The sequence below is a fragment of the Cladophialophora carrionii genome (genome assembly GCF_000365165.1).
Source record: "Cladophialophora carrionii CBS 160.54 unplaced genomic scaffold supercont1.5, whole genome shotgun sequence".
Taxonomy (NCBI): Eukaryota; Fungi; Ascomycota; class Eurotiomycetes; order Chaetothyriales; family Herpotrichiellaceae; genus Cladophialophora; species Cladophialophora carrionii.
This window is the reverse complement of record NW_008481830.1, coordinates 1,598,416-1,621,896: the sequence shown is the minus strand read 5'-3', so window position 1 is coordinate 1,621,896 and position 23,481 is coordinate 1,598,416. Positions and strand designations below refer to the sequence as shown.

Here is a 23,481-nt window from a genome sequence, read left to right as displayed (position 1 = left end):
GTTGAATCCTTGTCCTCACAAGACCACTCAACGCTTGGAATACTCAACCCATAGATGAAAGAACAGAAAAGAAAAAGCTACCGGTAGTTGCTGGTCGGAACGTCTAAAGTCATGAGACCAGGATCCAATACAAATGCATATGCAAATGCAGTATTCCAGTAACTAATATTCCCCGAGGGTATCGAACTGTCCTCGCCTTTCCTGGTTCCATGCCCCAGTGAATGCATGTATGTATGCACCTGTACATGCGGCGGAGAAATCAATGGTGCCGCCCCTCCGTACCATGATTGAAACAGTATTATCATAGCTTTCCGTAGCCGTATCGGTAGCCTGTATTCCGTACTCTGTATGGGATATGCATTTGGAAATCCAGCCTCCCCAGCCTCGTGCGCCTGGTCACCCTTCATAATGGTCGCTTCCACATCCTGAACGTCATTTGTTCGAATCCCAACGCCCTAATTTAATAACCTGACCATGTCCGAGGGGATTCTACCCGTGGGTGAGACTGTATCGTTGTTGCGCCATTCCTCTCCCGCAGATGTCGAAGGAGGCGTCTCTGGCGCGGGACTTGCTTCCACGCTCGAGAACTCGGATAAGGGAGCTGGGGGCGCTTCGTTGGCATCCCGCCGTGGAGACAGTGGCTCTGGTTGAGACGGCTTGAAGCCGGCCTTGTTGACCTCAACAACAGGCTTCGTGACTCTGCCAGTAATGACTGCTTGTTTTGCGAGCTTGCCAGAAGCCCTAATCTTCGTAACCTTGGGTTTCTTGTTGAGCGAGGTCTTGGATCTCGCCGTTTTGGTCTTGTTTTCTTGTCCATTGAGAAGATCCAAAAGTGACTTCCCCCTGCTCGCTGCATTTTTCACGGTCGCTTGTTTTGCAGAAGCCTCTTTGCTCCGCGCTGTCACGTTCAATTTGATGCGAATCGGCGAGGGTGTGGTGGATGTCGGTTTCTTTCCTGTCTTTGAGAGCCCGTCCCCGTTCTGGCTTCGCGGAGGTGTCATTGTATTGATCTCCACAGATGGCAGCAGTCGCGAGGCCGTAGTTTCGCCCTTCTTGGGAGTCGGAGGTACCACAACCTCGATCTCGCCCTGACTCGATCTGACTCTATCAAGATCGGCCTCGGTGTAGTTTTCAGCCATGTCGGTGCTAGGATCATCCCATTCCCTCAGTCGAGCCAGTCGAGCCACTTCGTCACTGTCACCACTGACGATTAGATCCCAACAGTCCTCGAGATCTTTCCCTGGCGGTACTGGCTCATGGTTAATCCAGACAGTGGTGCCTTCCCGTCTGTCTTTGACAATCTGACACATCTCACGAACTATGCGCCGAACCGCGGGAATCTTCATACTGGTTCCTACCACAATCACACAGTCGGGTCGTGTTCGGAAATCTGCCGTGGTGACGGCGCCAATGGCCTCGTCATCAGGATTATGCTCGTTGTAGAGAACGATGCGAGGTCGTAACTTGCCAACCCCGTGACTTCGCTTGCCGGCATGTGTCGTTCTTAGCGCATCGGCGGCAACACACTGTGGGCACAGCGGCGGAGAGGCCCCATCGAACAAATGCGCCTGAAAGTCGGAAATGTGTCGGCATTTCTGGCACATCATTTTCTCGAGTCCGCCGTGGAGCTGGATCGTCTTGGGCCATGGCGCTTTGTGGCTGAGAGGCACTTGAGTGGCCAAGGGCGGTAAGGACGACTCAAGGCCGTCCACATTCTGGGTATACAGGCGCAGGAGGCGTCCTTCAACCGCCAGTCTGGCAAGAAAGCGATGGAAAAGGGTCGGCTTGGCGTTGTCAGCCATCTTGGAAAGCTTGCGGACCATTTTGTGGAATTCTGCTGTTGAGTGATCGTCCTTGTAGACGGAGGCGTCGAAGAGCATCTTGCCGGAGCTCTTCAATTTGTGTTCACCTCTCAAGCTCTTGAACAGGCCATGAGAGGACCTGAAGTCGGGGATACCAGCTGAAACCGAAATGCCAGCCCCTGCCACGACCACGATCTTTCTCCTGTTTCGCACGGCTTTGAGAAGGGTATCGAGAGCTTCTCTGCGATCGTACTCGGACTGCGCCGTGTCTGACGTCAGGTCTAAATACTGGGTTGTGCGAATCTTTGGCTCAATCTTCCGGCGCTTTCGCGGGCGAGGCATTTCGTCGCCGGCATGCTGCGAGGGAGGTGGAGTGACGACTTGAAAACCCGGAGGGAGAGTGGGCGAAGCTGGAGGCGAGCTGAGAGGAGAGCTGGGAATTGAGCTCAAGGGCGACGAAAGCTCAGAAATTTGGTCGAACTCCATCGTGGTTGGGAGTTGAATAACCGGTGAGGTGGAGAGGACGAGTGAGTTATCGCATGACGGGGAGGAGCAACCCATTCAGCGAGGACGTGTTGACTCGAGTCTGAACTTTGTGTACATGACAATGAATTGCGCTTCAGCCCTGTCACCTGAGCCTCACGCAAAGAATCTCAGGTGAGAAATCAGAGAGGTGGTCGCAGGGGATCGTGTGTTGTGAGGATGAGGTGAGGCGCAGTTGAGGAGTCGATGATGAGGCTGGCCGAGGAGACTACGGAGTACGAGTACATGGCACGAAACCGGACAGGGAAGTGGGCAGGTGAATCAGGCGGGAGGGACGGCGGTCGTCCAAGCAGAAGCGTCAGCGGCGGGCGGCTGTTTGCAGCCCTGGCCTGAAGATGCCCGATCGAAAGCAGAAGCGCGGACGCATGGCATGCTGCAAAACACGCACAGCGGCACAGCGGGAAGGACGCTGGGGACACGGGCTAGCGATTGGCTGCCGTGCCTTGGGCGGCCACGATTACGGGGAACGAGCATGGACGGTGTCATTCCAGTGCCTGGCAGACTTCTGCGGCCCCCAACCAGCACGACAGGATTGTGGAACTGTACATACAGCATAAGTTGCACGACTGGCGGCCACAATTACAAGTCACGCAGCTGATCAAAGTTCCATCTCTAGCTTGCACTTCACTGACTTCATCACGATGCAGGCGAACAACTATGGTGTTGCTGCTCCGGTGAATCATTGATAGGCGGCCGCAAAATTAACTAACTGGCCGCACAACAACAGGATTCCCGTTGCGGTTTCCCCAGCTACCGCCCGAAGTGGCCGCGGCGACCCCTGTGGCTTGTGCGGCGTCAGGCAGCGGGGCGTGCCCGCATGCTGCTTTTAGCTCCCTCGCTCGCTCGTGCATCGTACTCGTCGTCGCTGTTTCAGCCTTTCGGTTGTGCAGGGGCTTCTGTTCATTGTGGTGGTAGTGACGAAGAATCTTCCGGTCAACAGTTTGTTACAGCGTCAACCTTTGTTCTCAAAGTCGCACCGTTGTTCTGCTGCAATTCCTGTATTTCGCTCCTCGTCACGCCAGACCTGATCAAAAGCTTGGGCCCAGTTAGGCATCTTGACAGACCCTGAAGTATCCTTTCACCTACGTATCGAGCACGACGGCCACAAGGGAATAGCTGACTGGGTGGCGATGGAAGACCTCAGCGCGTTCAGCTCATAGTACGAGTACGTGTCCAGGGATATCTCGATCAACGACCTGAGCCGGATGGATCAAGATCCGCCCGACGACTTCGCGTCCGATTCCTTCTTCGACCAGAACTCGCTCCAACAACAAATTCAGCAGATTGATGCTGGCGCTGATTTGAACGACGCCGACCTCAATGGTACTGTCCCAAGTGTCGCCCTTCCTCCGAACCCAGCTGTCGTCGAACAACTTGCCCGCAAATGGTACAGTGGATGTGTGGAACGGATCGCGTGGTCAAGACATGGCCACCTCGCCAGTATCTCCGAGGATGGATCGACCGTCTATCTCGAGTGTCTGCGGTACGACCACGGGTCCAACTCTTGGGATCTCCACGAGAGACACTCCTTGACAACTGTTTTCGAAGAAGCAATTAGCCTCGCCTGGAGCGCGACTGGAGGTGAGCTGGCCGTGGTGGATATCAAGGGCCGAGTTTGGATTTATCACGTGGCTCTGACGGCCATCAACCGTCTCAATCTCGCTCGCCAGGGCGCTCTCGATGAAGGCGACGACGATTCGCAGCCGATCGGCTTGACTTGGCTGAACCAGGACAGGCAGGAAAGACCAAGAAATGTGGTCACCCACGCCTCAAAGGGCGAGACCCGGTGGGAACACGCGAATACTAGAGCCAAACCACTTGGGACGTACTGGCCTAGAGCCGCCCTGATCGTCCACCGGAACGGCCTGACTACACTCTGCTTTCAGCGGCGTGACGGGCAATACTTGAAGATCACCAAACAGCTGACGCCGCAAGACCGAGTCCTATACACTCACGCCAGCTTTGCTCCTACAATAGACGGGAAGATGCTAATTGCTGTACACTCCTACGAAAAGGTCATATCAGCCTTTTTTCTCGCTATCGACTGGACAGAAGTCAACCAAGGTCTCGAGGGACTTCCTGTGATGACGATCGACCCAGTCTCCAGCAAAGTGTCGTCTCATCCATCTGGTTCGGCTGCTGTGCCTGATACCTTCGACCCCGGTTCTTGGTTACTGAGTCATCTGAAGGTGGTGCAGACTTCAGACGTGGAGAAAGCAGTGCAGACGCCTCCAACCATCCTTGCGGTGCTCACGGGGGTCAACAGGACTGTCAGCATTCCCGACGCCGGCTTTCTAGTCTCCAGTCTCATCAAGAGGTGGGCGGTGAACTCAGTTGAAACGAAATTACACCCTCTTTTCGATGCCCTTCCTTCTACAGGCGCCGCTGCGGCAGTAACGAAACCAGTGCATATTCTGCAGGAACAACCGGACAAGGAAGAGCAGGTCATTACGACGGTGCATCGCATAGATGGCGTTCAGACGCTTGCGATCACTACACAGGAGAACCGGACGGACTTTCTCAACCTAGAAGATCTGTCGCCAATGTCCTACGCCGCCTCAGTGCAAGAAACATCGTGTATGTCACAATCCGGATTTACCTTCCCCTATACGCAAACTATCCTTGATCCAGGTTTCTCCCCCGGTGCTTGCGTGAGAGCAGACCTCGCAGCGAATGGCAAGACCCAGCTTGTCGTCATGGAATATCACCTAGAACAGCGGCAAACACAACAACCACTAGATCCGCACGTTGATGCTGCCATCGCAGCCCTCAACCTCACTTTCGCGCGAGCCTGCTGGTCTAATGCCACGATTGACGATATCCTCATGTGTGCCTCGCGCACCATTCCTCCAGCCTTGATCCCTACCGTGATTTCGAGCGTCTACCGCACTCTCTTCCGCGACGGCGAATTCGTGCATGAAAAGACGCCGGGCTCGGAGCTCGAACGGATGTTCCACAAACAGGTCATGGCTAAGGTCTTCTCTTACCATGCGGGCCTGGCATCGACCTGTTCGCAGCTTGTGTCCGTGGCCTCTACGGACGCGAGAACAGGCGGGTGGACCTTGAGCGCCCAGTGGGCGTGGATAGTCAACAACGTGCGACAAACGACCACGTTGCTGTTCATGAACCTCAGAGACATACAGAATGTGACCATCGTCGTCGGCCAGGATTTCACCGACATGTTGTGCGCGAACCTGAGATGGGGTCTGTCACTTATCAGGTTCATCTTCAACGCTATCCTGGAAGTGGGTGACCGAGAGAGTAATCCGGACATGTTCGACGACAAGGCCCGCGGACGGTTGGGCGACACGCACGGTGATGGAAGTCAGGGCCTCGTTGCACTACTGTTAAATTGCCACGCCTCGCGGGTCTTCCTGATCGCCTTTGTGAGAGCAGTCAGGACGTATGCCAAGATCACGGAGCCAAAGTCACAACATCAGTTGCAGGTATTGCAGTGCATTCAACAGCAGACGAATGGCAAAGGCTTGTCCTTTGGAGCCATTGAGGCGCTTCTTGAATACAGGTGGTCGGCGGCCGGTGACGTGGAGGGCAATATTGCAGCCACAGCCGTTCGACAACTGGATATGATGGCTACAGGCATCGTCCATGAGGCGTATCAACCGACGATAAAGACGCTGCTCAGCAAGCTGGTCAACAGTCCGTCGGGTTTGCGAGCCAAGATGTTGGTAGATCGACTCAAACTCTTTGTTGACCACGTTGACCTGGAATACATCTTCTTGAACCAGGGTATCCTTGGTCATCGGCGTGATGGCCGGTCTACAGAAGTGATCTATGATGTTCTTCGAAAGCGACCGATCACCAAGGGCACGGCAGAGCCTCACGGCGCAGGTCAACCTATGGTCAGGAAATGCACCAGGTGTGGCAGTTTCAGCGAGGACGTCGTTGTGCCGCCTAAAGAATGGCCAAGGCAGATTGCTCTCTCGTTGGCGAGATGTGTCTGTGACGGAAACTGGGTACTTGAACCTTGGGAGCAAGTTTGTAAGTGATGGGCGAGGCATGCGGAAATGAGTAGCTCTTAAATGGGGTGTAGTGGGGACCCAACACCCAGGGATGCAATATGTGATATCGCGAAAGGTTCCGCTCAAAGTAGTTGAACTGTTCTTGATTCTTTGTTGTTCGCAAGGCGCCCAAGGACATCCGCCTTGAGCGGCGCGACCTGCCATGCTCATCTCATACGTATGCGAAGGGCATCAGAAGCCAGGGTATTTCCCAGTGTCGATGTCAATTTTTCCACTCGGGTACCCTCGAAAGGTCATGAAGATCCCATTGCCTCATGCATAATCCACACTCCGCAAAGCATCTCTCACGGCCCACGCACGTTCCCCAGACAATCTCGCTACTTGACCATCCTACTCCGCCTTAACAGCATACTTCCTAGCCGGGAAATGTGTTTGCTTCTTCTTCTGCTTCTCGGTCACTCTAGCAGCATCCTTCTTAGACAGTCGACGGCGGATCGCGCGGGTCAACTTGGGACGTAGATCGAGAGGGAGATACTTTTTCTTAGCGTAGAAAAGACGAAGTTGGTGTCGTTGGTTGGCGTTGATGACGGTCAGAGTGCGGGCAACGGATTTGCGGAGGTCGTGTCTACAATGACCACTTTCGTTAGATCCTTTTCTCAAAATGCCGTCCTATGCCCCAATGTGCAAGCGGGTTTTTGATGAAAGCGCTGGTTGTTCGAACGTACATTCTTGTCAATTTCGACGAGGCACCACCTGCGATCTTCTGCACGCGCAACTGACCCAATTCCGTCTTGAGCTCGTCGAGTTGTTTCTTCAGGTCATCTTTGCTCTTGCCCCAGAGTTGGCCTGGTTTCACACGGGCGCTGTTCGACGACTGGAAACAAGGGTCGTTAGCGATCCAAAATCCTCGTTTTGACGTGGTCCGAGGCAATCATGGCTTGGACGAGGTGATGTGGGAGAAAGGCGCATACCATCTTCGCTGCTGGGTGATGTTGTCGATGTCAAAAACCGTGTGGGAAATGAGGCTGAACGTCGTTGTCAATGTTGCATGGCGAACCTGCGGTTCTCAGAAATTGTTTGTGGAAGTGCCAAGACTTACGCATGTGTGATTGGCTGCGGACCACTCCGTCTTGGCATGGTTCGGCGCCTTTCTCAGCCTCGTTCCGGCAGGGTTAGGACACCTTGGACGTCCAAACCGCAACCAACGTCTGGATTGAAACCACAGATCAATGTTGGCCGGATCAGACGATGGGACTGAAGGTCTTTGACGTCGCTTGCACATGCACATGTACATGTGTAATTTGAGAAAATAGTTATCCTTCCCGTGACCGACCACCGCCGCCATGACATCCAGCACAGGATGGGCCCAGTTGCGCCAGCAGATTAGGACGCTTGAGAGTCAGGTACATTGCCCGCATCTCCTCGAATACAGCTTCCGGGAGCTGACAAATGCAAGACCGAAACGCTATTCCACACCTACTCACAATACGCCTCAAGCTCGAAACTCCCGCCCAAACCGTCTGATGAAGAACAGAGGAACGAAGCAGAGATCCAAGAATTGCTGGACAAGGTTAGACAATCCAAAAGCTCTGCTCTTGCGCGTTCAACGTCCTGTGTTAACAACTCTGCATCTCCAGCGCGAAGGACTAGTGTCCCAACTTTCTCGCCTCCTGGACTCTGAGTCCGCCCTTAGTACATCCTCCCTCAAGCAGAACAACCTCTCCCGGCATCGGGAAGTCCTGAGCGAGCACCGCCAGGAACTCCGCCGGTTGAAAGCCTCCATCTCTGAAGCCCGCGATCGTCAGCACCTCCTTGCAAATGTCCGTTCCGATATCGACGCCTTCCGCACGAACAACCCCGCCGAGGCCGAGGCCGAGTATATGCTTCAAGAACGCATGCGGCTGGACCAAAGTCACAGTGTCATTGACGGGGTGCTGTCACAAGCGTATGCCATCAATGAGAATTTCGGCATTCAAAGAGAGACGTTGTCGAGTATCAACCGGCGGATCACGGGCGCTGCGGCGCAAATACCCGGCGTGAATGGCTTGATTCAGCGGATCGGGTCGAAAAGGCGGAGGGATGGCCTCATCCTGGGGAGTTTCATTGCATTCTGCTTCCTGATGTTGCTTTACTTCAGCTGATGGTGTGGGATTGGCCAGAACAGCAGCTCCACAAACTAGTAATGGTCGCTGGACCTGCACCGCCTGTCTAGGTCGGGGGCTCTCTGAGCGTTTGGAAAATACTGTCCTCGCAGTACAATTCGGTACAGTCTGCGGTACGTTGTCGTGCCGGCGAGCAGCCAATGATAATGCGGAACACGATCAACCCGCGTCGACCGACGGGCATGTCAAAAAACGACGTTGAGCAGCTCGGAACCGGACACAGGGGGATGACGGCGAATGCGTCGCTGATGCATCATTGTCTCTTTTCCTAACGGCGACCTTGATCCTTACGACATACGGACTCACCTCTGCGCACGGAACACTATCCCACATGAGCGGCTAGCCGTCTGGTGCAGCTCGCTGCATGAAGAACCGGCGGAGATGTTAATCCTATCACGGCCCCTGATGTCGCCAGATCCACAAGAGGGATCATTCAGGCACATGTCAACGCCTCTCCGTGCTGACATGGCAATCTGTATATTACCTGAGCTCTCACGCAATTTCTCCGTCCTGACTTTTGAGAGCATGGGTGCCACAAGAATACTCTTCAGGACTTCGGGGGTCAGCAAGGCCAGTCAGCACGTCTGCAGGGCTATGGCTATATGCAAGGCTGACGGACGTCTGGTAAAACGGTTTGCCGGTCTGTATCCTCGCCACCGAGCCAATAGAGTGATATCTACGACGTCGAGCAAACTCCTAACTGTACAGTGGTCCTGTCATCCCAGCTATCATATGCATAGCCCTCAATTCTCTGGACACACGGCACTTTCCAGGGTCCTCAAGCTCTCCTTGAGAAACGCCTGGCGATAGCCAAAAAGTCTCCATCATCAGTATGAGAGCTGAGACATGTGCTCGTATGATGAAGAAGGATTTTGGACTCCCAATTGGATCTCGGGATAGTGGGACAGCAAGCGAGAGCCGTCTCGGTTCCGCCGAGGTCACGTTATTTTACAGCCGAGAATTTCATTCATGTCCTTGGCGTTTTCAGCCTTGGCCTTTTTATAGCCCTGATCTGTCACTTGCGCAACGGATAAGACAGCCCGTATGAATGTCCGCTATGAACTCCGAGCCCCGTACGAGCTACCCGTACTCGACCCGACTCTTTCTTGAACTCCCCTTCGCCGATACTCTCGCCGACTCTCTTAACTGCTGCACCGAGTGTGGGTAGCTTTCTGAATACAGACGTCAGTGGACAGGCACTCCCTGCATTGATCTGGTACCGCTGGAGTTTGCCCCTGCGCTGACAATTTTCCTGCTCTTATCCAATTGTCTACGCGTCATTTTTAATCCGTCCCCAGTTTTTGAGGACGTCCTCTTTGCACTGTCCTGCATCGTAACCACCCTAATCCCATTCGCCGTCGTTCAATCCTCTATGGGGGTTACGGACCTGGGCGGGACTAGGCGGTCATCTCACCGGTTCTCGTCTTACAGGTTTGGCTTTCCTAGGTATGTACTTTGGTATGTCTGGCTCGCTTATCACGCACTGGGTGGAACGTCAGATCCAACGCTTTTAGAACCAAACCACTCACTCTCTTTCACTTCAACGTCACGGCCATGACTCGGTTCCCACGTGCTCGCACTTGAGCCCAGTCCCTACGGTCTACTGGTACGCTTGCCGACAAGAGCACCAATGCTGCTTCATTACTGAGTATGTGGTTATGCATGCGTGGCAGACTCGCCGTCCTGGGCTTAGTTGTCGTCGTCCTTCGTGTGCATGTTCGTTCGTGTCTCGCGCCGGCTTGCCCTGGCGGCCACTCCCCGGACGAATCACACGGCGGGTGTGGAAGCCGAAGTGTGGGCAGATGTTCCTCGTCCTCATGCTTCAGCTACAATGGGAACAGTACACAGTATATGGTGCGTGGGCGCAAAGTCAGACCCGTATCGATGATTACGTGCTCGCTTGGGACATACCACCTCGTGTACTTTCGTGGCGCAAAGGGACGACCTTCTCGAGTGACGCTCACCCAAAACAACCATCACCACCACCACCACCACCGTCAATCCTCTGTATTGGCAGACGTCAGTTCGACCCAGACACAAGCACACGGGGCTAAACATTCCGGCTGAATGGGCCCTCTCGACCCAGGCGGCGAAAGGCGACGACGCGACAGCACGAGATAAGTGTACGAATTATGATGCTGATGTTGGAATCTTGAGCAACACAAGCTTTATTAAGTGCCTGCCCCCCCGTGCCTCCTTGGTGTGACTGTGCGGGAATGATGAGCCTTTAGGTTCGCGTTTCCCCTCTCGGTCCTCCCACCGTTACAGTGCTGTGACTCGTACGTCGTGCGCTGCGCAAAAATCCCGCTGTGCCGGTTCCCGCCCGGGACAATGCAAAGTCCTGCATACGAGGTATCGCATATTGCATGTTCAATCGGGCCCGCCACCCGGGACCCTACCCTACCTACCGTACTGTACAGCACGACACGCACGGCAATCTGCTTCTGTACCAACGAATCAACCGACCGGGGTGGCCGGCTTGCCGTGTAATCGATCCCCTCGTAGTTTAGTCCACAGTAGGTTTATGGAGGTGCCGGCTACTGTACTTCGTACATGGGAAATGCTACTGTGTACTGTGTGTACTCGTACGCTGCCCTGCCCTACCCTGCGCTGCGCTGCGTCATGATGGATGGAGCCGGCAGCCGTTTTCCAGAAAAAGACGTCAAAGGCGCCGGGGGGAAAAAATGAGTCTCTGCGCCGGCCCAAAAGAAGCATCGAACGAGTCAAGGGAGGGGCGAAAAAAAAGGGTCGCTGCAAGCCCTCGTTTTGGATCTTCCTTCATGCGAAAGTAAACTACCTGGTAACTTAGTAACCGGCGAGGATTCACTTTGAGCAGATGCCGACAAAGTGTGTGAAATGCTGAGGCTCTTGGGTCCCGAGCATTGGCATGGTGTGTGTTTAAAAATTTCGGCTTCTGAATGAAACGAACGTCCGCTCTCTCTCTCTCACTCTTCCCTCTCTCACACTTCATTTCCTTGCGATCAAAATTGACGCGGGATTCTTGCGTTGCCGCCTTTCAATACCCCAGGCTTGTCGTTCTTGTATCAAGTCCGTGACTTGTGGTATATACACACACCCACACCCACGTACACGCACGCAATACGCCTCCTTCTTACCCTCGTCATAATCTCTTATCTAATTGGTGCACGAGGCGGGCCCTTCTTCTTTGTTTTCGCCTGTGTTACTATATCAGCTGGGGTCCTGACGTTTGACATCATCAAACTTCCAAGACTCAGAAATTTGTGTCCGCGGTGCTGCGCATGAACAAAGGACCATCGATTTTCTTTCTTCGTCGCAGCGAGTGTCCGGAACCAGCAATCGGGAACAAAGGAGCCGAGAACCTTCCGGTCACAATTGCAGGCCAAGCGCAGAACAGAAAGAAAACACTTGCCCCTGCCCCGGGAACACTACATTTGGTGCAAACAAACGTGAGCGTCGGCGCGCGAATCTAATCGCTCCTCCGCTGCGCGCGCTGATGGGATATGAATATGAGTGATCCCACGACTTCAGCAGAAGAACCAGAATCAGCACGGTCATCAGCCGCAGACCCAGAAGCCAGTCCGCTCCGGTAGCGCGCGAGAAAGCCGCACGAGCACGACCAGAAGTGTCTAAGAGACATTCTGAAATCATCTTCAACAGATCACCCGATCTCTTCAGCAAAGCACCTTAGCCCGATACCGGTCAGCCAACGGGACATTTCCACCCCGACATGTGCATCTATTATACCTATCACTTCAGCTGCTGTCCTGGCACAGCACGACCCGCACCATACTATGTCCATTCGATATGCTCCGAATCGTCAGCGCCGAAAAAAATGCCACTCTTATCCGACGCCAGCGGCCACGCCAAAGTGCAGGTCATGGACTTGAAGAAATGCAGAATTCAGCACGAGATTCTTGATGGCGCAGAGGCGGACATGCCGTGTCCGAAGTGTGGGTAAGTCGACTTTGCTCGGTCGGAGGAGGTCAGTGTGGCAGATCTGCTGACTTCGTGGTCGTACAGGACGAGACCGGAGCCCGAGGAGAATTGTGAACATTGATCTCTGTGCTTTTATGAGTGACGAAATGGCCGGATGCATTGAAAGGCGTATTGGGCATTGGGTATTCTGGTATTTCTAGGACATTGAAGTCCGTGGAACGGACTGGGCTCTGTGGAGATCCGAGTTATGCGACGACAGCGTTGGGCATTGCATGGGGCTTCCCGGTCGAGGTTTTTGGCGGCACTCGTGGTCTTTGAACGGTACTCGCCGAAGATGGTAGCGGCTTCGATGACGCCTGTCCCAGGGTTTCTTCCTCTTGAAGTAGTCTCTGAACTGCAGCGTTCAATCCGTCCACTTCTCCGTCCCACGCATAGGCACTCCCCGCCCAGCGGATCTTACAGCTGGAATCGACGAGGTAGACGTATCCGACCTGGGTGTTGAGGAAGCCCATGGCATCGCGTACCTCGTCTGACAAGCCGCGTCGGATGTCGCGTGGTAATTTGATCTTGAAATACCTGCTCCACTGCTCCTCGGGTATATTTTGTCGGATTCGGCCACTGAACGTCCTCACGATTAGAGCGCGCATCCAATCGCCTGAAACGTTGATATCCACCCGCTGCAAGCGCGCCCTATTCTGGTCTAATAGTCTGCTCAGCTCTGGATTACTTTTTTCCCCAATGAACGAGTTGACCATCTCCTCAGCCCATGAATTCGAATGTATGCCAATGAGAGATACCCTCCCCAGCAAGAGTGGTGTCGTGTCTCGCCCACCATCTGGTCCATCCCCTTCTTTAGCCAGCGTCTGGCCCCATATATTCGGAAAGTAAAGCGCTTTCTCTCGTTTGAACAACCGTGGACTTGATACGAAACTCTTTCCCTTGTGATGGTCCATCCCCCTCCATTCCTGAAAATAGGGGCGGAAGAAAGTGCGCAGGTAGACACGTCGTCGCTCCAGCGCTTTGTCGTAGCTTGTAAACTCTTCGTGCCTCTCGCGGAGTGTGCGGGTGTCCAGAGGACTGTTCTGCCCGGGTCGAGGAGGGTGTTCAACACCTAGTGGACGTGCTAGCACTGACGGAGTGAACTTCTCGCCTCTCACCCCTCGAGGAATGGGTATTCGGGAGATGGCGGACACGCTTTCGGGGTTGCGGTCGAGGCCGACATGAAGGGGGATCTTTGGTCGGGTGATAGCCTCGGCTCCTTGCTTTGGCGGAAGTGTCGTTTTGTTCTGGTTCGAGGTGGAGGCATAACGAGTCAGCCTTGGTGACAATCTTGAGACTTTGTGCACACAACAGCGGTGAGGACGCGATGCTAGTGTGACAAACAGAGCCAAAACATCCTCTCGCCCCATGCTGGGAGTCGATCAACCGCTAAATACAGGATACGTAGTGGTACTCGTCGAGCTACATGTCCGCACTGAAGTCAACTTACTGAGTAGTGAAGCTCGACAGAGATTTCTTGGCAGGAATCATGTGACAGCGCGTCATTATCGTGTCTGGTTGTGAATGGACAAAGAAGAGAAGGTTGACAACGGTTCGTCCCACTCACCCCGCCTTCACTTACTGCTCAAGAATTGAACTTTCAGCGCGAGCGAGAAACAATGTCGCGCACACTGCCTGTCCTGCGTACGACCATGCATATCCGTCACAATCCACAGTGCCTCAACATCATTACCAACCAAAGATGTTGTCCGCAGAAGAAAAGAAAGAAAAAGAGCAATTCTTTCTGGACTTAGATCGCCTAGGCGACCTTGACGAGGATGAGCAGGAAGAGATGATCCTGGGCGATTCGGAACCACCACCAATGAGGTGCCTCACCAAGCCGGCAGCCAGCATACCCAGAGCGATCCTAGCTCCGAGTGAAGAAGTCATCGACGAGAGGACACCGTTGAGCCGGAAGAGGAAGCAACCAGTTGAGGCCGCACAGTCAGACCAAAGAGCAGCACGCCAACCTCGCTTGGCTAGGTCATCCACTCTTCCCGAACAGAAACCAGACCAGAAAGGACCACTGATACCTCGTCTGGAAAGGGCGGCGACCGTGCCCGAAAGAGGCCCGATCAAGGGTGGACATTCCAAGTCGAGAACGAATTTTACAGATCTTTCGAATGTGCAGGCTCGTCTCAAAGGTGAAGGTCAACCGAAGCTCAAAAAGCTTCCGAAGTTCGCGGCCAAACCGAAACCAATCGACCCGGACAAGCAGATCTTCAAGGGTCTCGTCTTCTGTAGGTGCCCTCTCATCTGAGTGTCAGATCTCCCACTAACAGCTCCTGCAGTCTTCGTACCTAATAACGACGATGATTCTGGAGCACGCATTCGCATACATCAGGCAATCCAGTATGGTGCCCAATGGACGCACGAATTCTGCGAAGAAGTCACTCATATCATCGTCACCAACAACGACTACGACGTATCAGTCGTTGCCAAGTCGTTTCCTTCAAACCAAATACCAGTAAGGAATTCTCCAGATCTTACCAAGTCGTCATGCTAACAGTTGCTTGCAGAAACATCCCGCCCTCCTGCGCATCAATTGGGTGTTGGAGAGCTGCAAATCTCGATATCTGCAGGAGACTCACTGGGAGCGCTTCCAGCTGCCCGGGTGGAAAACCTTGCATCATCCAGATGAGGTCGCTCCTCAAATCGTTGCGACTGCGGAAAATCGTGGCGTTAGGATCGGCGGCCCCCCGCAAACGAATGCGGCTGGGCAGGACTTAAAGCGTGGTGATAGTTCAAGGAATGAACCTGACCACCCCAACCAGAAGAGTGATGATGAAGCCGCCTTGGATATTCTTGAGATTGCGATTAGGGATGTTCGAGGGGGTGCTGATGTGGCTTCGGCTTTTGACCTCTCTGAAGAGTCAGAAAGCGGAGATGAAGATGCAGATCGTCATGTTGGCGTTCCAACAGGCTCCGATGCGAACACTGCTACCAACGCCTCGAACGAGAATGCCGGCTTCTTATGCATGGGAAGTCATAACGACACAGCTGAAAATCATAACGCCAACGCCCAGACCATCGAAAAATTGCAGGAGATGGCAATAATGTATGAGAGCAGAGGTGATCAATGGCGGACCAAAGCTTTCCGAGAGGCGATAGGGAAATTGCGACGGCACAACCAACTGATTCGGACAAGTCAAGAGGCTCGGAAGATCGGACTGGGTGAGAGCATTGCTGGTCAGGTCGAGGAGATTGTGTTGACAGGGCGGTACAAGCGACTGGAGTACGCACAAGATGACCCTAGAACTCAAGTCCTCAAGCTGTTCAAGGGAGTGTATGGCGCCGGGGAGGCCACCGCCTACAGCTGGATAGCCCAAGGTTTCCGAACGCTGCAGGACCTCCAGACGAGTGCCGACTTGACGCCCACCCAGCGGATCGGGCTCGAACATTACAATGACTTCCAGCAGAGAATCCCTCGCAAAGAGGTCGAGCAACACGCCGCCGTGGTGGAAAGCGCCCTAACATCTGCAGACCCAAAACTTCAGTTGATCATTGGAGGATCGTACCGACGCGGCAGCAAAGACTCGGGTGATATCGACTGCATTATCACCATGGAAGGGGCGGACATAGTCCGCATCCGCACCTTGATGCTCGATACTGTCATTCCTGCTTTGACGGATCAAGGCTTCTTGAAGGTAGCGCTTGCCACTGGACGCTCTTCAGGGGACGATACTTCGAAATGGCATGGAGCATCAGCACTTCCTGATTGCGATATGTGGCGGCGTATCGATTTCCTATTTGTACCATGGGAAGAGCTTGGAGCAGCATTGATCTACTTCACAGGCAACGACCTGTTCAACCGAAGCATCAGATTTCTCGCCAGGAAAAAGGGGATGCGGCTAAACCAGCATGGCCTGTGCAAGCATGTCATGAGGGGTCCTGGGCGCCAGCGAATCAACGACGGGACATTAGTGGAATCGCACGACGAAAGGAAGATCTTTCAAATATTGGGAGTACCGTACCGCCCACCGGAGGAACGGAACCTATGAGTTGCAGGATTGGAAAGGAAAGGGTTTCAAATGAAAGCAGTTGCGCTTACTGGCAGCACTGTTTGTCCTTGGTAGAGGCAGCCTAGACAGGACCGAGCCCTTCACGATGCCGGAATTTGACGGCCTTCATTACACATCAGCTGGGAGAGGTACAACCGAGGATTCGCATGCTGTGAATGGGCTGTGAACGGTCGGGGCATACTTAGCTAGATTGCCGTACTGTAACAGCCAGGGTGGTGCTTCTGTCGAAGCGCGGAATTGGCAATCTGGTTTGCAACGCCTCTTAGGTGCACTGTTAGCATTGAAGGTTGAGTTCATTCTTGACAGTAGACAACAGTCCTCCGTATCGTGCAAGAAGAGACTCTTCCAGCCTCTTGCCGAGTTATGTCGGATCTTCCTCGGGTTACACAAGGCTGACTCACAGCCTTGTTAACGTCATTGCGGAGTTTTTTGAGGCCCATGTCAATTCGACTTCTCCAACAAACAAAATTCTGCCACATTTCACCGCTTTACAATTAATTGTTAGATACTGTTGTCTCTTGAGGTGTACTTGAGAACAGTTCGCTTGGCCTAGTTCACGCCTGTAAAGGGTGAGCCCGGGCCTCGCGGTTCTGTCGCCCGTGTGCTGAAACCTTACTGCCCGACCTCATCCTGACCTCACAGCTCTTTCGTCCAACCCCGTCGCTCGCTTTCTGCCGGCGCGCGAAGACATCGTCCCTCAGCCAATCTCGTGAGTCGATTGCGACATTCGTGGGACTGTCTGCTAACTACTTGCGGAAACAGGACTGCGTGAAGCATCACATTGCTGCCGCACAGCCTCCTTCACAGGTTCTGGGTCACAAGAACATTGGCGCGACAGCATCTCCAGCGACAATGGGTCGACGACCTAACCCGCTTATGGCGGAGTTCTTTGAGCGCGGTGTCAAGATCAGTGACATGTCCAATCGTTATGAACAGACATGCAAGAGATGCGGTGAACATTTCGCAAGAGGGCGCAGTGAGGCCATGGTCCCTCACCTCACCAAGAAGTGTCCTGCCATCAGCTATGCGGAGCGCGCCAAGATCATCTTCCGCCTCCATGACCTCGTACTGCCAACCCTCAGTCCATACGTTGATCCAGCGCGCAACCCAGAAGGTGATGGCAACGTGGCCCTTGCCGAGAACAACGACCTGTCCCATGGCAATGGTCTGTTGGTGGAACCCCGTGACAGTGATCAGAACCAGGGTAATAGGACTGGAAGAGTTACGGCCCAGAACAGACGGCAGCTCGATAGCTTGGACATACTCGCTGAGGTCTCCAGCCATGTTAGTGGCAACGTAGGAGTCGGCGCTGGCTACACCCCCATGGATCAAGCTGGCAGTGTGCCGCTTGACCCCCAGCTGGAAGGAGACAGCTTCCCGGTTACCACAGCCTCGACCTTTGCAGCCGGCTATTCCTACATAGGCAATGTGTCACCCACCCCCATGAGTGATCTTTCTCTTGTCAGCACAGGAGCCCCTGATCTCTCGACGATAGCTGCTACAGCACATGCGACATTGTTGAATGAGGGCGTGTCGGCAACCGATGTCCTACCGTCCAGCGATATTTCTCATGACCTTCTTGAAGAATCGCAGGACCATGGCTTGTCTTACCAGAACCATGGACACTTCCCATCGACAACCATGCCATTGCCACCGCCGCTTATTGAGCAGATCCACTCAATGCACCCGGGTCACGCATTGGACGAGCATTTTCCTTCTGCACCAGCAATGGTTGCAGTGCCCCGGCCCATGGACAGATCATCAAGCCAACAACTCCGACCAATTGCCATGAACCCAAATGGACAACCCACTCACCAGGTCGAGGGCAACGACCTCCCAGCGCAACATCACAAGCAGAGAGTCCGTGGAAAGTTTGCTCCCGAACGCCGTGACGAAGTGCGCCAGGTACGAAAGCTTGGTGCTTGCTGGCGCTGCCGCATGTTGAGAAAAACATGTTCCCAGGTCACACCTTGCCAAACCTGCGCCTCGGTCGAAAACCCTCGCTTGTGGAACATTTCATGCGTTCGGACTAGGCTTGACGAGGAGTTCCCACTCTACTTCATCATGCCTTACACTGTCCTCACACATCATGACCTTGGGGAACTGAAGAGTCAGGCCAACAACAATGGCTTCAGTGGCCGGCTAGAAGCTTTCCATTTCTTAGACCACAAGATCACCTTCAAAGCTCGTCAATTCACTCATACACCCACTCCCACCGACTGTAGTGATCAACCCTTTCCTGAAGATGAAGTGCTGGTATTGGATCTTGAGACCGATAATGTGCTACCAAAGGTCGAACAGTATCTCAAGGCGATTTGCCCTCAAATCATCGAGAAGGAGCCATCACCCATAATGAAAGGCAGTCTTCGACTTGCCCAGGCGATCAAAGCAGAACAACAGAGCGGCATCCTCGCTGAGAATACCCAGAAGCCTGACAATCTTGTTTCGCAAATTGTTGAATTGTGGGTTGCAACAGTGGTGATGACGGATACTCAGTTGACAGCATTCTTCACCAAGGACAGTGCTCTTGATAATGGACGAAGTGCGATTGACGACACGATGCATCCGGTTTCTCATCGCATATTGACGAATCAGCTTCGAGCAGCGATTGAGAAGCGTGCCAGTGTTGTCTGCAGAAGTGCCTTGCACCACTTTGAGCAGCGGCTTTTGCGAAACAAGGGCAAGCCCTTCGAAACCTTCTTGGTTGCATTTATCATGTTGAACTGTGCGGAACGTATGTGCTGGCTGTACCGAAGCTGGGCTATGGCAGGTAGGGAGTTGCCTCTTGACCAAAACCCGTCATGCTACGCCGATAAGGCCGAGTCGTTTGCGCAAACGATCCAGATGCTACTTAGCATGCGCCAGTTGGAGCCTAAGATCATGGAGGATCCGGAGACCGGAGTCTTGATCGCTCGTAACCGTGATGACAACGATCTCACAAACTGGCTCGCAGTCACAGATCTTCCTAGTGATCTTGCAGCTCACTGTCGACCCGGCCATCTCCACCCGGACGATAGCAGATCTCTGGATGGGACCCTCACTGGACGGCTTCTCCAGTTGTGATTTGCACCCCCGTCCCCCTGAGATCTCAGTGACTATTGAGGTCAACTTGGACTGCAGCCAATTGAAATCGAGGAAGAAGACTCCCAAGCTGTTGAGATGGTTGTGGCGCTAGGAGGTGAAGATTGAATGATGCGGCTCCCCTGGTTGGACTCCGTTGGATGTCATTGGCGTGGACTTGGACGAATTGTATCAACAATGAAGCGAATTGGCGGTGTAGGATGGCATACCTGAAACACGAGCTCTTTGCTCACCTGTCGCACATGGAAGCGATATGTTACGAGAAACAACAAATGTGACCCCAGCCACAGATGGACGGAATTTGTCATGACGCGAGAAACAGCTGCGATACCCCATATGTTGACGAGAAAAAGGCGCAGTCGGTGGTTCGTCCTTTCACGAGATACCCCTGGATTGCTGGAGTTGGATGGCGTTTTATTGCTGGAAAGAGGAACTGAGGAGGTACAGGAATGCTTCACTGGGTGACAGAAGATTGAATAGGCCAAACTTGGACAGTCCGGTAGGAGCTAGGCTGGGCTTGAGCTTGGATGAGTGACTGTGTCCCTGTACCGTAGTCTCTTGCTCAAACACCGCATAGGTTGTCGGTCTTCTCAATGTCATCTCAGTGCCAGTGACTGAAACAATGAATCATCATGGATCCGTGAGACACATGGAACACCTCAGAGCCCCGATTCTGAGTCACTGAGCACAGGATCGTGGAGCTCTCGTTGCACGAGATTTGTCCTTCTTGACTATCAGCTGATTTTTCAACCGTCCCATACCTGCTTGAGGTGTCACGAACCCGATAGCTGGGAATGGGCGGCGACGGTCGGCCAATCGGCCGAGCCAACAGCCACTACGGAATGGGCTTGGGAGGAGCTGTGGTGTGATGCACCATCAACCGAAAGGGCGGATGCAAGATCTCTTACGGAGTACTCGTACACGTTGGACCGGTGACGCGGGCTGAACGAAATACATAGTACAATTGCCAGCAATCCGTTTGGGCCAGCACGGCACAGCACAGTACAGCACAGCACAGTACACACCCACTTCAAAGCTTGCAATTGAGCAATCTTGCATAATCCGATGCACGTCATTAGCACAGCGGCATGGTTAAGGTTGGCACTGCGAGGGCGGCTCGCATCGTCTGTTCCGAGGTGTTACAAGCGGGCCTGGGGCCTGGGGCCAAGGGGCCTACAGTACCCAGTAGGTTAAGAGTGACGGCCGGCGTTCCCACGGCGAAGGAGCAGCCTGGTGCTGGGCCTGCTCTGTCCCCTGCGGTAATGGGTAGCCGTGGCTGCCTTTCTGCCATTATTATCACTTGCGGACGGCCGTTGGTAGATTTTTGAAAGGTCGGTACAGTAGTGTGCGTGTGTGTGTATACGGTAGGTACTAACGTGAAGTGCTGCGTGCGGCGCAGTCCACCGTCAAAAATGAAGAGATCCATCGATGGGGTTCCTCTGACCTTGCCGACGCACAGTCTGTGCCGAGTCCTGCCAGAGAATGGGAATGTGCGGTGTCGCTCGCTGGTGGCAGGTCGCAGGTCGCAGGTCAACCGGGATCAGAGGTTCCCGAGAGCGAAGGACGAAAAGGATTGGAAGACGAGGCACACAATTTACCTTCGTCCTAAGCTCGGTACTCCGTACAGTAGTGCCTAGCCGACACGTTAGCTGGCCACAGCACACCATCACGATCGCAACGACCAGCACCATCAATGATCGGACGTGTTTCGCATTTTCTTATCCCTCACACGCACGCACACGCACGCACGAGTGTGTGCAGGTCCTGGACCGGGCCGAGGGGCGTGAGCTTCAGTCGCTGTTGATCTCTGGCAGGGGGCCGCTTTCGGGGGGGCCAACTGGTGTCAACTTCAGGTCTTCACCCCCATCAAGACCAAACATGGAAAATAGCCCCGGCGCGTTATTGCTACAGACGACATTGCGACACAATCATAATGTGGCACCCTTTTCAGGTGGGATCTTTCATGATATGCTACGAGGATGCTCAGCAATGCCATCGGCCTGTCGAGCCTGAGTGAGGAAGCTCTACACAGTACTGTACGAGGCGCGAGCGAGAGTTTCTGCCCAAGCGCCTTCGCAAGCACATACGAGGCGGGGCTTTGTGCCCTCGTGTTCGCTGACATCGCTCTAGTTGTATACAGTAGTTGGGTCTCGTTCCCCGTCCTTGTAGACCGGAAAAAGCGCGATATCAGGTTCGTCATTTCGTACCCAGGACTGTACGCTGTCGTCATTGCGAAGTCAAGTCTTCCAGATGACCGTGTCCTTCTAGGAGCTAACGATCCGTAAGCACCGAGCAATTAATTACTCGGACACGCGGACAGAAATTCCTGATGGCTCCATCCTCGCTTAAGAGCTATTTCAGGCCCGGGGATCAGCACATTGGCACATGCTTCAACAGGCGTTCAATCAGGCCTGTGATTCGTGGCAGAAATCTATCAGCCACGGGAATGCAGTCTAGTCTACGAGTACGTAGGCAATGTGCCATGTCGCGAGGACGAGCATGGCGAGCGCATGCAACATTGAGTCGGCGATTCCAGACGGAGAGACTCCACGGCCAGATCCACGAACCTACTCGTATGCGGCCGCTATTCCGGGGACGCCCAATCAACAGTGCTGGAGAGCCTAGACTAAGCACAAGCGCCGCAAGGGATTCCTGTCTGGCGTAGAGTATGGAGGGGGCATGCTTTGAAAAAGAACGCTTGAATGCATGACCCATCGAAACAAGACGATGACGAAAAGACGCATCAGGCGGTTGCGAGAAAGCCCGAATACACAGTACCCGTCACATCCCACGAACAGGAATGGTACAAATGCCTGAACGAGCGATGCCCCGCTCACCACTGTGCTGCGGCTTGTGCTCAAAAACGCGATCGATAGATTATCTGGCTACTCCGTACTCCGTGCTGGGTATTCGAACGCCTGCAAGAGCAACCCTGTTGGGACGAGAGCGCAAGGACGCTGATCGGGACAGAGGCGTGGAACGCGTCCCCATCCTGCTACGTAAGTGGATGACGGAAGGGGGGAAAGCGCAAGCCATCATTGGCCAGGCGCTGGTCATGGGGACCGTTCGATGCGATAACCAATTGTATCAGCTGACAGACGGCTCCGGGTGACTCGCCGATGCGAAGGCCGCTAGGTTTGCGCGGGGCGAGATGCGAGCGAAATGCAATCAAGAAATGCAGCCTCGAAGCGTTGCACTGTTTGGGACTCGAGGCTATCGCGAAGTCAAATGGTTTGCCTAGCGGTTGCTCCGAGTGTTCGAGGGCGGCGCCATGAGTGGACGGGAGGCATTTCGCTAGTGGATCGCCATGACCGAAGAGGGGGAACCATGGAAAGACATTTCCGCCACGAGCAGGGATGTCAACGTCTCGTTCGAGCAGATGACCTGTGCAAGACAGATGGAGACTCGAAGCGCGCACCGGCCTTGCAAGCTGACTGGCTGACGAGAAGGCGACGAGCCCGAGACGACAAAGAAACTGACACGCGGAATCGAGCAGACCTCGACGCACATCCTCTGTACCAAGAGCGCAGCTGGAGGCCCGGACTCACGATCAGTTGACGGGCAATTGAGCCTGCAAAGTTGGTGCCTCCTGCTGCACAACCGTCAAAGAGTCGGCCTGGAATCACGGGCGACAAATGCCAGTGAAGGATTGAAGAGAGAGTTCGATGCGACGGCTGGGCTCTCACGGCTGGATTTAAGAGCCGGAGACAGACACGGTACAGCACGAGTTAGTCTACCAGTGCCATGCACCTCCCATGGAACGCGATTGAGTTTGTGGCATCGATTGAGACTGGACAGCGTGGTGCGTGCCACATGACTCCCGTCCCTAAGCCGGTGGACCCCGGAGACGACCCGAAGATGAACACACTTCTCAGCTGGAAAGGCAGACGGGACAGGACAGGCGGTGCTACCTAAAGCAGGAACAAAGATACCT

General features: G+C 54.0%; 7 protein-coding genes across 7 annotated transcripts; 4 read left to right on the top strand and 3 right to left on the bottom strand.

Moving 5' to 3' along the window:
* Positions 1-455: 455 nt before the first annotated feature.
* G647_06413 (uncharacterized protein) lies at positions 456-2,288 on the bottom strand (the record flags this gene model as incomplete). Its single annotated transcript, XM_008730734.1, has 1 exon — positions 456-2,288. The coding sequence occupies one exon, from the start codon at positions 2,286-2,288 to the stop codon at positions 456-458; it is 1,833 nt and encodes a 610-aa protein (XP_008728956.1).
* Positions 2,289-3,550: 1,262 nt separating this feature from the next.
* Positions 3,551-6,352, top strand: G647_06412 (uncharacterized protein; the record flags this gene model as incomplete). Its single annotated transcript, XM_008730733.1, has 1 exon — positions 3,551-6,352. The coding sequence occupies one exon, from the start codon at positions 3,551-3,553 to the stop codon at positions 6,350-6,352; it is 2,802 nt and encodes a 933-aa protein (XP_008728955.1).
* A 363-nt stretch (positions 6,353-6,715) lies between these two features.
* On the bottom strand, positions 6,716-7,462 carry G647_06411 (60S ribosomal protein L35; the record flags this gene model as incomplete). The annotated part of the gene is made up of 4 exons (XM_008730732.1): positions 6,716-6,950; positions 7,051-7,188; positions 7,297-7,350; positions 7,425-7,462. The coding sequence occupies 4 exons, from the start codon at positions 7,460-7,462 to the stop codon at positions 6,716-6,718; spliced, it is 465 nt and encodes a 154-aa protein (XP_008728954.1).
* A 206-nt stretch (positions 7,463-7,668) lies between these two features.
* Positions 7,669-8,466, top strand: G647_06410 (uncharacterized protein; the record flags this gene model as incomplete). The annotated part of the gene is made up of 3 exons (XM_008730731.1): positions 7,669-7,728; positions 7,782-7,895; positions 7,963-8,466. 3 exons carry the CDS (start codon positions 7,669-7,671, stop codon positions 8,464-8,466), a joined length of 678 nt encoding a protein of 225 aa, XP_008728953.1.
* A 4,184-nt stretch (positions 8,467-12,650) lies between these two features.
* G647_06409 (uncharacterized protein) lies at positions 12,651-13,814 on the bottom strand (the record flags this gene model as incomplete). Its single annotated transcript, XM_008730730.1, has 1 exon — positions 12,651-13,814. The coding sequence occupies one exon, from the start codon at positions 13,812-13,814 to the stop codon at positions 12,651-12,653; it is 1,164 nt and encodes a 387-aa protein (XP_008728952.1).
* Positions 13,815-14,146: 332 nt separating this feature from the next.
* Positions 14,147-16,445, top strand: G647_06408 (uncharacterized protein; the record flags this gene model as incomplete). The annotated part of the gene is made up of 3 exons (XM_008730729.1): positions 14,147-14,684; positions 14,736-14,911; positions 14,964-16,445. The coding sequence occupies 3 exons, from the start codon at positions 14,147-14,149 to the stop codon at positions 16,443-16,445; spliced, it is 2,196 nt and encodes a 731-aa protein (XP_008728951.1).
* Positions 16,446-17,318: 873 nt separating this feature from the next.
* G647_06407 (uncharacterized protein) lies at positions 17,319-19,529 on the top strand (the record flags this gene model as incomplete). The annotated part of the gene is made up of 1 exon (XM_008730728.1): positions 17,319-19,529. The coding sequence occupies one exon, from the start codon at positions 17,319-17,321 to the stop codon at positions 19,527-19,529; it is 2,211 nt and encodes a 736-aa protein (XP_008728950.1).
* Positions 19,530-23,481: the final 3,952 nt, after the last annotated feature.